This window comes from Bos indicus x Bos taurus, chromosome X (genome assembly GCF_003369695.1).
Source record: "Bos indicus x Bos taurus breed Angus x Brahman F1 hybrid chromosome X, Bos_hybrid_MaternalHap_v2.0, whole genome shotgun sequence".
Lineage (NCBI taxonomy): Eukaryota > Metazoa > Chordata > Mammalia > Artiodactyla > Bovidae > Bos > Bos indicus x Bos taurus.
In genome coordinates this window covers 58,689,080-58,705,989 of record NC_040105.1, presented here as the reverse complement: position 1 = coordinate 58,705,989, position 16,910 = coordinate 58,689,080, and the positions used below count along the sequence as shown (strand labels likewise).

Sequence of the window (16,910 nt, the reverse complement as noted above, 5' to 3'; positions counted from 1 at the left end):
GAAACAGCAAAAGAGACACAGATATAAAGAACAGACTTTTGGACTCTGTGGGAGAAGGCAAGGGTGGGATGATTTGAGAGAATAACATTGAAACACGTATATTACCATATGTGAAATAGATGACCAGTCCAAGTTCGATGCATGAAACAGGGCACTCAAAGCCGGTGCACTGGGACAACACTGAGGGATGGGATGGGGAGGGAGGTGGGAAGGGGGTTCAGCCTGGGGGACACATGTACACCCGTGGCTGATTCATGTCAACGTATGGCAAAAACCACTACAATATTGTAAAGTAATTAGCCTCCAATTAAAATAAATAAATTAATTTTTTAAAATGTCTTGAACTTGAGAGGTCAGAGAAAGCAACCCAATAGTGTTAAATTCACAGTATGTTCTCCATTTATTGGATAAATCAAATTTAAAAAATCACCAGAAAAAAAAGAATTCAGCAAGGTGGCAGGATATGACATTAACATATAAAATCAATAGCTTTTATAATCAAGTGGAAGATGCCTAGGGCACGTTGTAATGTAGGAAGTTTAAAAAGTACTCAAAAAAAGAGTGGGATGTGTCAAAAGTGCATAGGTGCAAGCCAACCTGAAAGAGCTCCCAGTGACCAAAGGTAGAACAACTTGAGCATAAAGTTGTTAATTAACAGTAATACTGAATTATAACCCAAAGAATAAAATAGATCCATGAGGTTCTAGAGGCTTCCCTCATAGCTCAGTCGGTAAAAGAATCTGCCTGCAATGCAGGAGACCTGGGTTCTATCCCTGGATTGGGAAGATCCCCTGGAATGGGGCATGGCAACCCACTCCATCTTGCCTGGAGACTCCCACGGACAGATAAGCCTGGCAGGCTACAGTCCATGGGGTCACAAGAGTCGGACACAACTTAGCAACTAAAACAACAAACCACCATATAAGGTGCTAATGATATAAATAAATAATTGAATGAATGAACAAAAAAATAAATTAGGGAGAAGGGGCAGGCCTTTTTTTTTTTTTTACAGAGGAATTCCAATTCATAAATGTAGGGCTGGTAGAACTAAGGAAGATAACAAATCACCATTAGAATACCATAACAAAAGTAATAACTTTTGCGGGGAAGAAATATATCTGTCAATGCTAAAATTAGTTCATGGCAGTTTGAGGAGAAACAGGGTGTTTTTTATAATCTCAGAGTACCTCCTCTAAGATATTTATTAAGTAGAAAGGAAAATATAGTAACCTGACAGCTGAGAAAATCAGCAAGACACACTATCTTAACCAACTGATCGAGTTTAACATTACCACTAAGATGACACTGGCATCATACATTCCTTATATAATGGGATAAGAGAGTCATAGCATCCTTTCTGTGGCGTTTTTGCTCAAAAATGAATAACCTCAATCTAATCATGAGAAAATACCAGACAAACCCAGATGGTATGGACATTATATAAAGTATGTGAGCGGTACTGTTCAGAAGTGTCAAGGTCTGGAAAGAAAAGGAGAAACTATCACAAATTGAAGGATACAAAGGATACATGACAACTACTGCAAAGTGTGATTCTGGATTGAATTCTGGAACAAAAAGACATTGGGGGAAAATTAGTTGTAGGTGAATGTTAATTTCCTGGTTTAGGTAATTGTAATCTGGTTATACAAGATGTTAACATTAGAGGGAAATATAAGAAGGATATATGGGATCTCTGTATTATTTTAGTAACTTCTCTGTAATACTAAAATTATGTAAATAATTTTAAAATTAGGTGATAGCTAAATGATCATAAGTTATCATAGGATACTTGTTGATTAATTTGAGAGAGTTAAGGATTTTTGTTTTACATAGACTTTTTAAGAGTAACCTGTACTGTTGATTTAAATTCAAGGAGCCCAACAAAATTTAGGAAGAACCCCTTTACTCTTTATTAAATCCAGAACAAGCTGACTTTCCTGTCAATTCTTCACACCCTTTCCAAATAGAAGTTGATGTGACCATTTAGGAAGTTAGAGATGTCTCTTTTGTTGGAGTGCAGAGTGGGTGGGGATGGTCTTTTTAAAAGAACATTAAATGGTGTTAATTCCATAGTGATGGTCTTCTCAAGGTGTGTGCAATGTCTTACCAGGTGTTCCGGAAGGACCTTATCAGTGCCATGAAGATTCCAGACTCTCACCATATTAACCCTGACAACTATTACCTCTTCACGGATACATGGAAGGAAGAATGGGAAAAGGGAGTCCAAGTACCAGCCAATCCAGACACTCTTCCACAGCCTTCCGTCAGGTATTTTCATGGTTGTACCTTTGATTTAGGGGATGAATGCTCTTATGGTTGCCTGTGAGCTGCTTGAGGGGAGACTTTGAGTGGCTAACTATACATTTATAATGCTAAGTCACATACATGTTCAGCGATTCATTCAGACCAATGGCAGATTATACCAGACTAAGATAGGTCAGTAGTCATTCAGACTCTTTATTTAGGGATATAACATGTACCTATTCACAGGATAAAACTGTTTGAAGTCCAATCTGAAATTATGATAAGGTTTTGGAGACCAAGATTTCCCAATCTGACTCAACAATCAGTAGCATTTATTAGCCTTTGAAGAGAAACAGAGCACTAATTACATAACCCCATAATACCCCTATTAATATATAACTCCATGAGAAGTTGCTTCATTTTAATAGGGGCCTCATAGTGATAGCATCTGTAAACAGAGGGCCAAAACATACAGAGTTTTTAAAATGCATAAACCCAAATGAAAGGGGATAACTGGAATAATTGGGTTGACCATAAGCACACAGCCTTCCTTTGCAAAGACTTGAGAAGAAGTTTAAGTAGGAGAGTATTTTTTGCCAAGAGGACATAGTAAGTTTAGCTCTTCAAGAGTAATGACTAGTTTTGGAAGCCATTTTTTCCTCCTGGTCTTTGCCAGTGTTTTGCATGAAGGCCAGCATGAAATAAAATGTTTGGTATAAATTTAAATGAATGAGTGAGGGAAGGAAGGAAAAGGAAGGAATAACATCAGATAAAGGGGCTGGTGGGACCTCCTGGTTACTATGAGAAATTGTACATCTCTTTGTACAGCTATCTATTTCTAGTACATATTAGGTTCTTAAAGATCAGAGACCACATTCTTGAATTTTTGGCCACTAGCATCAGGTTCTTGGAGAAGGAAATGGCAATCCACTCCAGTATTCTTTCCTGGAGAATCCCGGGGGTAGAGGAGCCTGGTGGGCTGCCGACTATGGGGTCACACAGGGTCAGACATGACTGAAGCGACTTAGCAGCAGCAGCAGGTTCTTAGGTCTTAGTCATGTTCCAGAAATGCTTGTCAAATCACTTCTAAAAATGCAAGCCCAGGCTGTCCCACCCACAGAGAGACTGTCTATTCTCTGTTAAGAAAAACTTCAGTCTTGCCCAACACACATACGTACCCTCACTAGCTCATCATCATTGCCACCATCCTCTAGAAATCACAAGAGTATCATGAATGAACATAAGTCAGACATTTTCATGTCTTTACTGTCAGTATTTTTATATACTGTTGCAGTAATAGCAAGGAGCCTAGATTACCACCTTAAACCAGTAATAATCATGTATCCCTCTCTTTCCCATCTGTAGGAGACTTTAACCACTCCTTAGAGGTGATGAGGACACCTCCCCCTGCCACATGGTATCAGTGAAGACCATATAGGGAGCAGTAGTAAAGTTATCTTACCAATCCCAGCAAGGGAGGTATCAGTGGAGGCCTGGTGAGAAGCCAGAACTCTCAGTCTCCCCCAGTAGTAACAAAGAATTCCTGCCCCTGAATGTCAACATAGGCCAGATGGTGAACCAGGACTTCTACAATCACATAACAGTGATGAGGCGATATCCTCCCCAACCAGATCTCCAGCCAGAGCAGTGTCAGAGGAAGCCAGTAAAAATAAAAGGTTTAAAGAAGATCCAGAGTCTTGTAGCATAATACCCAGGTTCCAGTGGAAAAAAATCACTCATATCAAGAACTAAAAAGATCTCAACTTGATCAAAGATAATCAGTAGCTGCCAGTACCAATGTGACAGAGATAGTAGAATTGTCTAACAAAGATTTAAAAGGAGCCATCATAAAAATGCTTCAGTGAGCAATTATGAACACACTTAAAGCAAAAGAAACAGGTGTATATCCCCCCTCTTTCATACCTGATATTGGCCATTTTTATCTCCTTTTTTACTTGCTATAGGTTGGTCATTTTTATTGACCATTTCACAAAGCCATCTTTTTATCATGAATTAATAAACATATTCATTGTCTCATGAAACCAAACAGGCCCAGGTTGCTTTCTGTTTATCTGAGTCAGCTCTCTATAAACTCATTTCTCTCAAACTTGCTGTGTAATAAAAACCAAGGTATTTCATTTCTTCTTTGCAATTAACAAGAGATGGCAAAGGGCTCAACCCTCTAAATCAAAGGGTTCTTGATTCAGAATCAGAAAGTACTTCTTCTTGGGCAGAAGGTTCATAGTCTCTTGCGTTTTCAGTCAATTCAATATCTAACTCATCAGTACTATCTGTACTGTAATCTATTTCTCCAAGGAATCGAGGTTCATCTTCATCCATAACATAAGTGGCGGGGGGCTAGTTACTTTGCAGCTCCATTCAATCAAGTCATTTTCAAAATCAAGCAGACGGGAAGGCAGATTATATTCGAATGGGGATATCAGTCTTTTCAAACATGATAGGCCAACATAAAATTTTGCTCCCATCTCTTCCAATTCTCGAGTACCAATCTGTAAACCCTTACATGTTCCCTGATCACAGCCACACAAAGTACTCTCCATGGTATAGCTTCTTTGTGCTTCTGTCTTTCTCCAAACTACAACACGTGCTATAGATTCTTTAGATTTTTCTACTGCAAAGCTATATAGCTGCTCATGCAAAATGAGGGGCAGTATGGCTCAGAATCTTAGGCAGTGTTCTGTATCCCACATGTTCCACAGCATCACAGGAAGCTGCATTGTCATTCATATGCCACACTGTCTGTTTGGTGCTGCAGCCATACATAAATAACATTCTTCCTTCAGGAGTGGCCAAAATAATCACAATAAACCAGTGGTAAACGCTTCACTGCAGTCAGGTGTTACAGCAGACCCTTGACATGATAAATTGTAGGATGTAAATCTGAATTTGGAGTTTGGTTTCATTATCTTTTCTGTTTTTAATTTATTTCTGCTCTTATCTCTACTACTTCAATTATTTTACTTGCTGTGGATTTATTTAGCTCTTCTAGTTTCTTGGATTGGGAGCATAGCTTATTGATTTGAGACATTTCCTCTTTCCAATATGAGCATTTAATGTTATAAATTTCCCTCTTATCACTGCTTTAGCTATGTCACAAAAAATTTGATGTGTTATATTTTCATTTTCATTCATTTTAGTGTATTTTTTCCTTTGAGACTTCTTTTCTTCACTTTTTTCCCCTTGAGACTTCTTTTATTTAAAAGTGTGGTTTTTACTTTATTTGAATATTTTCTTATCTTTCTATTACTGATTTCTAGTTTTGATTCCATTGTATTAGAGAACACTCTGTATAATACCAATTTGTTTAAATTTGTTGAGTTTTATTTTATAGCCCAGGATATGGTCTATCATGGTATATGTTCCATGGGTGTTTGAAAATAATGCCTGTGCTGCTACTGTTGGGTGGAGTATTCTATAAATGTCAGTTCAATCGTCTTAATTGATAGTGTTGAGTTCTTCTATCTCCTGGATGATTTTCTGTCTGTTCTATCACAGAGGTTGAAGTCTCCAGCCATAATTGGGAAGTTATTTTTTCTCCTTTCATCCCAATCAGTTTTTGTTTCAAATATTTTGTATCACTGTTGTTTGGTGCACATATATTTATGATTGCTATATTTTATTGGTGAATTTATCCTTTCTTTATTATGTAATATTCCTCCCCATCTCTGGTAATTTTCTCTGCTATGAAAGCTACTTAATCTGATACTAATGTTGTCACTCTTGCTTTCTTTTGAGTAATGTTTGTATTTATATCTTCTCCTTTATTTTACTTTTGACTTATTTATATGTTTCTATCTTAAGTGTTTTTGATAGCATATATTTGAATCATGTTTTTTAATCCATTCTGCCAACCTCTGACTTAATGTGTTTAGACCATTTACATTTAATGTAATTAATGATATGTTAGGGCTTAAGTCTGCCATTTTATTTTATTGTGTGTGTATATGAGTGTTCTCTGTTTTTTATTTTTCTCTTTTGTTTTTCCTGCCTTCCTGGGGGTTATCCAAACAAATTACCACAACTTACTCAATGTGAAATAATCAGTTGAATAGCCTCATAACTATTAATGAAATTGAATTTGTAGTTAAAAACTCTCCATAAAAATACCTCCAGGCCCAGATGGTTTCACTGGGAAATTCTACCAAACATTTAAAGAAATAAAAACTGATAATACTGAAAGAGAAATTTGAATCAAATTCAATGTAGTTATTGAATAAATAGTTGAACATGGGAATGTGGATGCACTGTTGCAGTTTGAGAGGCTCTAGATATGCAGCTGCTGCTGCTAGATATGCAACTAGAGGAACTTAATGAAGGCAGACATACAGACATGAAGAAAGTGATTGTGATGAAAAGAATGAAGATGTTCCAGATAAAATGATGCCAGAATAAAACTTCACATTAAAGGACCTCTCAAAAAATTTTATAGCAGTGAAAGCACAAAGGACAAAATGTTGGAAACTAATCCAAGTTCATAGAGTAGTATGACAACTTTCCAGGACATAGAAGAGTTGCTTATTCTGTTTCATAAGTTTTGTAAATTAAGAATTAAGCACTGTACTCTTGATAAGTTTTACAAAGAGATAAAAGAGTTTAAATTCTCAGTGTTTCAAATGATAGGGTATCAAATACATATCGGTTTTAATATTTTTTATTTCCCTATATAGTATAGCCAACAATAAGAGAGTAAAATGTTTTGACAAAAATGTTAAAGGTCACTGAAAAATCATAATTTCCCCAGTGATTATTAAGATTGCTTTTCACAGTTTCAGTTTGCACAGTCATTTTTACAGTACAGTACCACTGTGCAAAGTGAGTACTACCTGCTTTGGTGACAGCAGATCATTGGGTTTTTTGAAAGTGGCCAGTGGAGCAAGAGGATATAAGAGAACTTTTAGAGGTGATGGTTATATTTATTATCTTGGTTGTAGTTCTTGTTGCACAAATTTATATATCTGTCAGAACTTGTTAATTTGTACATTTTAAATATATGTAGCTTGATATGTCATTTATACCTCAATAATGTTAATAAAAATATCATCCATATATATAACTATAAATATATGCAATCATCACAAATACAAGAGTGTGTAGATGGTAAGAAAATGTGGTAGTGGGCACATGACAGCACAGCAACATGTGATTAGAAGAGAAAAGGAAGAAAGACAACAAATTTGACTATAAGCTACTTAAGAGCAGAACCCTTACTGCCTAATAGTAGGTTTTCAGTGTATATTTATCATTGTAAAGAGAATAGGATGAAGGAAGCAAAGAGGAAAGTGGGTGGGTTTTAGGAAAGAAAATTAGTAACCAACCAAAAGATGTTATAGTTGACCCTTGAACAACGTGAGCTTGAACTGTGCAGGTCCACTTATATGTGGATTTTTTCAATAGTAAATACTATAGTAATACGCAGCCTGCAGTTGTTTGAATCCACAGATCCAGATCCACACAGATATGGAGGGCCAACTGCAAATTATATGTGAATTTTTGACTGTATGAGGTGTCAGTACCCCTTACTCCTGTCTTGTTCAAGGGTCAACCATACATTCCTACCAGCATTTTATGAGGATTCCATTTTCTCCACATACTAACCAACACTTCTATTTTTTTAATTATAGCTATCCTAGTGGGTATGAAGTACATCTCATTGTGATTTTGCATTTGCTTGTTGGCTAATGATGTTGAGCATCTATTCTTTATTATTATTTATTTATTTGTGTACTTTTGGCTATGTTGGGTCTTAGTTGTGGCACCTGGTCTCTAGTTCTGTGGTACAGGCTCAGTAGTTACCCCTGGGCATGTGGGATCTTAGTTCCCAGACCAGGGATTGAACCCACATCCCATGCATTAGAAGGTAGATTCCTAACCACTGGACCACTAGAGAAGTCCTAACATCTTTTCTTTATGTGCTTACCAGCCAGTTGTATGTTCTTGGAAGAGAGCTTTTGTATTTTATTACAAAGAGAAAAAGCTTTTATGTGGTTAGCAAATACAATGTTTTGGTTTTTTTTTTTTTCCTTTCCTGTGAAACATTACTGTTCAAACTGTAAAGTGAAACATGTCAGTTCATCTCTTTATGTTCTGTCATATTCACTTTGAAATGGCTGCCTTTGGCTGCTGAAAATCTAGCCTTTTAGTGAAAAGGGTGATGATGTCCCCCTGACCAGCAGTTGTAGAATGTTCCATTTTTACTTGATGCATCCATGCATACCTCCTATGTATATCTCTTCTTTGGGGAAATTATTCACATATTTTGCCCATTAGAAAAATGTGTTATTTGTCTTTTTATTGTTACATTGTAAAAGTTCTTTACATAGTCTAGATACAGGTTTTTTTTTTTTTTTTTTTTTACCAGATACATGATTTGCGAATAATTTCTCCCATTCTCTGGGTTGTCTTTTCACTTCATTGGTGGTGTCCTTTGAGGCACAGAAGTTTTTAATTTTGATGAAGTTCAGTGCATCTATTTTTTTCTTTTGGTTGCTTGTCCTTTTGGTGTCATATCTAAGAAATCATTACCTAAACCAAGATGAAGTTTTATACCTAGAATTCTTCTCAGAATTCTGTAGTTTTAACTCTTATATTTGGGTCTTTGATCCATTTCAGTTGATTTTTGTGTATGGTATGAGGTGTTAAAGGTCTGACTTCATCCTTTGGCATGTGGATATCCAAGTGTCCCAATACCACTTGTTGAGCAGCTTCCTTTTTGAAAATGGACACCACATCCCAACCTCAACCACCTTGGTTCCACCAGGCTGCTAAGAAAGAAAGCATGGTTCTTGAATAACCAAGAAATCCCAGTTCCATTTTTTTAAATCCCCTTTCACAAATCTACCAAACTGATTTTTTTTAGCTATTCCTATTTTGAACTGAGATGCTAATTTCTCTACTATACCTTTCACTCTGTCCAAAGATGCTACTTTTCCCCACTATATAGGACAATATCAGATATGTTCCTTTTTATTGGTTAATTTTATAACTTTTTATGTTAGTGTTTCTTTTTGTATGTTTTTGTTGTTTTTTTCATAGATTACAAATTTCCTAGCAGTTAAGGAGGTGCCTGGTAACAGTGTGGTTATTTACACTATTGAGAGAATACTTAGTTTTTGAAATTAAAAGATGTAGCTTTATTCTCAAAATAAATAGAAGTATTTTCTTCTGACACAACTTTAGCCAAATCTAAACAAATGTAAATGTTTCATAACAAACCCTTTCTATGATTGCTTTTAAATTTAAAACTAATATTTTCAATGATTATATATTACTTTCATATACAAAGAAATATTCACAGGGTGGTTTATGCACATAAAACTCAAAACCTGCACCTCGAGAATCAGTGCTAGATTCATCTTTGAAATAGTGATTTTAGTTTTGACCAAACATTATTACATTAAATTAATATTGTTACATTTTTAAAAAACAGAAATGTTCACTAATACTTATTTAATGGTAAAAATTCTTCCTGCCTCCCAAACTTAAAAAATTAATGTGTGTGTAAAAGCATGAGGACATTCCTTGATTTTGTGCTAAATGTTTTTAATAAAGAATGTTTCAGCAGTTCACCATACCATAGAAAAAGTATCAGAATGTAAAAATAAAAATCTTTTAATATATTATTTTGAGTTGACTCCTCCATATTAGTTTTAGTAAAATTTAAACCTTGTTGGTTGGTTATCTCTAGAGAGAATATCCCAAAATATAAATCTGTTAGAGAAATTTAAGAATGAATCTAATGTAATGCAATAGTTAAGTGGAAACAAACATGAAAATACTGGGAAATAACTTTTTACCATTATGTATGTATTAGTCATGATAGGCCAAATGCTATAACAAACATCTCCCCAAGAATCTCAGTATCTTAACACAATGAAGGTTTTATTTTTTGCACATGTCTCCATCCAGTGTGGGTTTGGGATGTGAATCATCTCTGCCACTCATAGTCATTCAGAGACTCAGGCTCTTTTTTGGAGTGGCTCCTCTATCTGCTAGGTCTTTTCCCACTCTTCCACCCCCAAACTTTTAAATCCAGTTTGCAGGAAAAGACAAGACAGCATGGAGGGTGATGCAGGTAGATTTGGAGGGGGTCTAGACTTTGAAGTAGGTGATGTGCACATATGCCATTAGCCAGAACTCATTCATATGGCCCACCTAACTGCAAAGGGTACTGGGGAATGCAGCCTTGCTATGTGCCTAGATGGAAAACATCTAGGGTTTGGTGAACATATTAGCATTTCTCTCTTACACTTTGGTAGTGGCATTACAAACTCAAAGCTACATGAGCACAGGAGCCTTACTGATTTTATTCACCACTGTAACCCTGTAGTTGATGCTATGATGTGTATTGCCCAGATTCCCATTTAGTATTAGGACCTGTCCACATGATCAGGATAGCCTGACTTCTTACATGGCAGCTCTGGGCTCTAAGAGTGAGTATTCTTAGAGATAAGAAGTAGAAGGTGCCATTCTCAAGGCCTGGACTCAGAAAATGGCACAGTACTACTTCTACTATATTTTATTAGAGCAGTCTCAGACTGAAGAGGAGGGAAATTGACCCTACCTCTTGACAGGACTGTTAAAGGATTTGTGACTATCTTCAATCCATCACAATAGTAATGTTTGTAATGTTTGTATTTGAGTTACTTGTCTTATTGCCTACAGCCAGATTAAGTCAATCAGCTAGAGAAACTTAAATACTAATAAAACTAAACATGCTTTTTATTTATTATCTAAGTCACAAGATTGTCAAGATACTTCAGAATTGTGTTTTCTAATAGACTTATAGAAGAAATTTTGGATGTGTATGAATTGACATGTTTCTTGGGTCCTAGAATTACTCTTATTCATTGCTGTAGTAACTGAAAAGGGATGGAAAAAGATACAGCAGATTAGGTGGAGCAAATCCGTTTAGAAGTGTTCTGGCTTTCAGGTAAGGTTTTCCTCTCTGTTCTATTGTCATTTCTGCAATTCTCTTGTCCTTTAGGATAGTGTAGTATGTATATGTGGTGATTGAGGTGAGGGGTACAGAGAATTATGAAACAGAGCCATCTTGCACTGCAAGTTTCAGCTATTTAGATAAGCCTGTTCATTACCACAGGAATTTTTTGAAGTTAAGTTCAACAAATAAAAATGATTGTAACACCATTACATGTTTTTTAGGTAGACTGGATGATTTTGATGCTCATCAGTGATAAGCTTCAGATAGTTTTTGTTTTGTTTTCATTTGTTTATTTAAAATAGTTTCTTTCACAGTAAGGGTCCAATGGAAGGAAAACAATGCTTTATGTTTGTTTGAAAGGAAGCATGCATTATAAGTTATATTACACATAAATGGTTAATGTATGTGTGTGCTTGTGTGCCCATGCTCACTCGCTCGGTCATGTCTGACTATTTGTGGCCCCATGGACTGTAGCAGCCAGGCTCCTCTGCCCTTGGAATTTTCCAGGCAAGAATACTGGAGTAGGATGCCATTTCCTCCTCCAGGGGATCTTCCCGACCCAGGGGTGGAACCCTCATCTCTTGTGGCTCCTTCATTGGCAGGCAGATTCTTCACCACTAGCACCACCTGGGAAGCCTTAGATTAATTATTAATTGACTTACTGTAGAAACAAAAACATCAGAACACAAATATTGACTGTATGTGTGTGCTTATACAATATGTACATGCTGCTGCTAAGTCGCTTCAGTCGTGTCCAACTCTGTGCGACCCCAGAGATGGCAGCCCCCCAGGCTCCGCCATCCCTGGGATTCTCCAGGCAAGAACACTGGAGTGGGTTGCCATTTCCTTCTCCAATGCATGAAAGTGAAAGTGAAGTCGCTTAGTTGTGTCCCACTCTTCACAACCCCATGGACTGCAGCCTACTAGGCTCCTCCGTCCATGGGATTTTCCAGGCAAGAGTACTGGAGTGGGTTGCCATTGCCTTCTCTGACAACATGTACATATGTATGTACAAATAAATGGGAATATTCTGTAGCTTGCTTCTTTCACTTAACAAATATACTTCTGAGTCACTAGTGATATTGAAAGAGAGGATGATTAGATATCCAGAGAGGCCCCTATTTCTCCTTGGAATGTAAATGTTTGATTAGGTTACAGACAGCAGTACTTTCTTCACTAAACTCTAGACTCAAATAGGTAAACACCAATGCAGCATTTCCACTTGGATGTCCAATAGACATCTCAGACTTAAAATGTCCCAAACTGAATTACTGATATTCTTCCCAGACTAGTTCCACCTGTAATTTTATACATTTAACTGATAGCAGATTCATTCTTCCTGTTCAGTCTTTCAGACCAAAATTCATAGAATCATCTTGCCTCATACCCCATATTCAATATCAAAGGAGATCCCCTTGGTTCTACTTTCAAGATATATCAGATTTCATATATATAAGTCAAAGGAAGAATGGCCCCTAGTGATATATGGGACCACAAGCCTGCCTCTCACTCCACTGCTGTATTTCACCATCATACTTCTGTCACCTCCCTGTACTGTCCTTGCCCCACTCTTCAGCTCTTTTTCCTTTCTGTTTTAGGCAGCAGCAGTCTACCATTTTGCTTTCAGTTACGAGAATCAATAAAGAGTACTTTTATATACACATCTATCTTATTTAAAGTTTAAAGCAGTCTTTTGGTGGTTTTTCCAGTTACTATTACTGTATAAATTGCTTTTTCAGTTACTGTTGCTCCCCAACTTATTGTCAGGCAACCATGTTTTTATACTTATAGGTTCTGTGGGTCAGAAATTCAGACAGGGCACAGTTGGGATGGTTAGTCTTTACTCTATGATGTCTAGGGCCTCAGTGAGGAAGACTTGAAGTTTGGGGTGACTCAGTAGTTGGGGGCTGGAATCATGTAAAGGTTTTTTCACTAACATGTCTGCTCCCTGGGCTGGGATGATATAAATATTGCACATGGCCTCTCTGTTTGATTTGGTTTCCTCATAGCATGACAACCTCAGTGTAGGAAGACTCTTCACAGGCCTTAGGTACAGGGGTCCATATGCATGTGTTCCAGCAAACAGGGTGAAAGCTGTTTTCCCTTTTATGACCCAGCCTTGCAATTCTCATAGCATCACTTCTGCTGTATTCCATCCGTGGAAACAGTCATATTACCCTCCCTGATTCAAGATGAGGGGAAATAGACTTCACCACTTGGGGGAGGGGCAGAGTCACATTGTAGAAGAGCATGTGGAATTTTTTAAATACCTTCTGTCATAGATGTTATAATTGTCCTTTGTTTCATAGATGAGACATGGAGTCTTGCAGAGAAGCAAGAGTGGCAAGATTAACAAGGGACATCTTGGGAAACTATTCCTAGGGATATTATTAAAAGGGGCTTCTATTTAGTTAGCTTTTAAGACATTTACTCAAGCCTTTTAGAAGTCCATGATGTTATGGTATTTGTGCAGTTTTTGTGCTATTCACAAATGATTCTGATCCACTCATCAGGAAATGAAGTCTCTTTGATAATAGTCTCTCCCTGTTAAATATTTAGATCAACTAGAGGACTCAGTGCGCATAAAACACTGGAAGAGGCTATAGGTCAGCTTAGAGTGGTTCCAGCTTCCTTTTAATGCCTCTTTAGTGTCACAGCAGTGTTCACATGGGCCAGAGGTTAGCTGACCTACCCTGAGGAGCAGATGGAGAGGCCTTCTTTCTGTGAGGCTAAGCAGGTGTGGTTGTGGGTCCTTTGACCAAAATTGGTCATCCAGGAAGTTATTACACATTCATTTACATTCAGGCATCCAAATTTAAAACTGCACTTACTACATCACCCTAACAAAATTGTTCATACCTCTAGACTTGTGTGCTTTTGCTATTTTGTTCAGTGATCTGATGACCATTGAGAGAATGTCCCTCTACCTAGTGTATAGTGGCCAGAGAAGAAAATCACCAAGGAATGATCCTGGGATTTCCACCAGCTATAGCAATATAATGTGTATTTGAAGATCTTAGAGCTGCATTTTACAAAACCCAAAGCAGTATTTTTTCACTTATTGTTATAGACCTTCCCTCTATCATAAGAATTTCTGCTTGTGGGTATCCTTTGGCATTACTGTTTCAGCCTATAATTTTTTTTTATTGTCGTAGTCTTAGTCGTTAGATTTAGACATATGAAAAGATGAATGAGATAATATCATCATCATGTTATAAATTTTGCATTGAAATATACACACAGAAAGATAACTAATGCATAACTATATAACTCTGTTTTCATGATACACTTGTTTAACCTCCACCCAGATCAAGAAATAAAGCATTATCAGCACCCAAGAAGCCCTCCTTCTCCTTCCCACTGACTTCATTCACCATAGGTGACAGTTTTGCCAGTTTTTAACCTTCATACTGAGACTGGATTGTTTTGTTCATCATTATGGTTGTGAGATTCATCCATGCTGTTGCATGTAGCATTTCATTAAGTTTCACTTCTGTGTAATATTCCATTGTGTGAATATACCACACTTTATTTATCCATTCTGCTTTTGATAGATATTGGGTTGCTCTCAGTTTCCAGCTATTATGAAAAATGCTAATATGGACATTTTTGTTCATCTTTTAGTATATATATGTATGTGTACTTTTTAAAGTATATTCCTAGGAGTGGGTTTGCTAGGTCATAGGGTATGCATATGTTCAGCCATAATATCTGCTGCCAGATAGTTTGCCAAAATGATTGTACCAGTTCACACTCCCAGCAGCAGTGGTCTGTTTGCTCCATTTCCTTGCAAGCACTTAGTATCTTCAATTTTTAGTCAATCTTTTCAAGTTTAGCCATTCTGGCAGGTAATGATGATTATGATTTCAATCTGCATTTCTGTATTAACTGATGAAGTTGAGAACCTTTTGAGATTTTTGCCATCTGGATAGCCTTATTTTTGAAGTGTCTATTCAAATTTTTTGCCCAGTTTTTAATTGATTTATCTGTCATTTTCTATTTGATTTGTAAAAGTTTATTATACACTGTTGACAAACAGTATTTCCAATCTCTTCCTTTATGGTTAATGACTTTGTGTCTTACTTAAAATATCTTTGTCTATCCCAAGGTCATAAAGATATTCCTTTTTATTTTCTTCCAGAAGCATAATAAATGTATTAGTTTAAGTCAAGAACATCTATAGGTCTACCTTTTTCCACAGGGAATTTGAGGCAGTTAAGATGAATAGATAAGCAAAATATTATTCCTATTAGAAAAAGATGAATCTTGAAAAAAATATTCTATAATTACCTCATAAAGCATGCACCAAAAAGCACAGCATATTTAATCTCATGGACTGTGGAGAATTCATACGCATGTCTTGGCCTTTTCAGTTGGGTTCATTTCAGTGGGAAGCAGGCCTCATTTAGCATTTCCCAAATTTTTAGCTTCCATTAATTATTTTAGAGTTCTACTTTTTCCTCAAATATTTTATTGCCTTTGGCTTTAAAAGCTCCATATGGTTTTTTAAAAATTAAAATATGTGATTGCATATAGTTATTTTATTCAACACACATTATTTGGAATCATAAGTTTCTAGAAGAATGCTTAGGAAATGTTCACTCTATATTTACAGAGTGGACTGTGCCTCTGTATATTAGGTTGGTACAAAAGTAATTGCATTTTCAGACCATGAATTTTAAATCATTATAACTAGGCTCAAACACATCTTTATTAATCAAAATAGGAACCATTACAATCAACACATTTTTGCTAACGAGAAATAGGTTTGTTTATTCCTGTAGTGCAAAACTCCATGCTTCAGGATTCAGTGAACTCAGAAAGTATTTTCTGCCTTCTGCTGGTTGTGGAAGTGTTTTCCCTGAGAAAAGTTGTCAAGATGCTTGAAGAAGTGGTAGTCAGTTGGCTAGAGGTCAGGAGAATATGGAAGATGAGGCAAAACTTGATAGCCCAATTTGTTCAACTTCTGAAGCATTGGTGATGTGATGTGCAGTTGGGCAGGCATTGTCGTGGAGAAGAATTGGGCCCTTTCTGTTGATCAGTACCAGCTTCAGGTGTTGCAATTTTTGGTGATCTCATCAACTTGCTAAGCATATTTTTCAGATGTAATAGTTTTGCTGGAATTCAGAAAGCTGTCATCAATCAGACCAGCAGCAGACCACCAAACAGTGACCATGACCTTTTCTTGGTGCAAGTTTGGCTTTGGGAAGTGCTTTGGCACTTCTTCTCAGTCCAACCACTGAGCTGGTCATCGCTGGTTGTCATATAAAACCCACTTTTCATCACACATCACAATCTGATCGAGAAATGGTTTGTTGTTGTGTAGAATAAGAGAAGAAGACACTTCAAAATGACAATCTTTTTTTATTTTCACTCAGCTCATGAGGCACCCACTTAATGAGTTTTTTCACCTTTCCAATTTGCTTCAAGTGTCAAACAACCGTAGAATGGTCAATACTGAGTTCTGCAGCAACTTCTCATATAGTTGTAAGAGGACCAATTTCAATGATGCTCTGAATTGGTTGTTGCTACTTCTGATGGCCAGCCACTATGCTCCTCATCTTCAAGGGTCTTGTCTCCTTTGCAGAACTTCTTGAACCACCACTGCACTGTATGTTTGTTAGCAGTTCCTGAGCCAAATGCATTGTTGATGTTGTGAGTTGTCTCCCCTGCTTTACAACTCATTTTGAACTTGAATAAAAAAATT

General features: G+C 36.8%; 1 protein-coding gene across 3 annotated transcripts in view; it reads left to right on the top strand.

Moving 5' to 3' along the window:
* The window catches only part of JADE3 (jade family PHD finger 3), a 138,884-nt gene that overhangs the window by 87,981 nt on the left and 33,993 nt on the right, over positions 1 to 16,910 (top strand). For all 3 annotated transcript variants that reach the window (XM_027533555.1, XM_027533554.1, XM_027533556.1), the window contains one exon: positions 2,111 to 2,268. In XM_027533555.1, the coding sequence (XP_027389356.1) occupies positions 2,111 to 2,268 (158 nt within the window). The remainder of the gene's footprint in view (positions 1 to 2,110; positions 2,269 to 16,910) is intronic.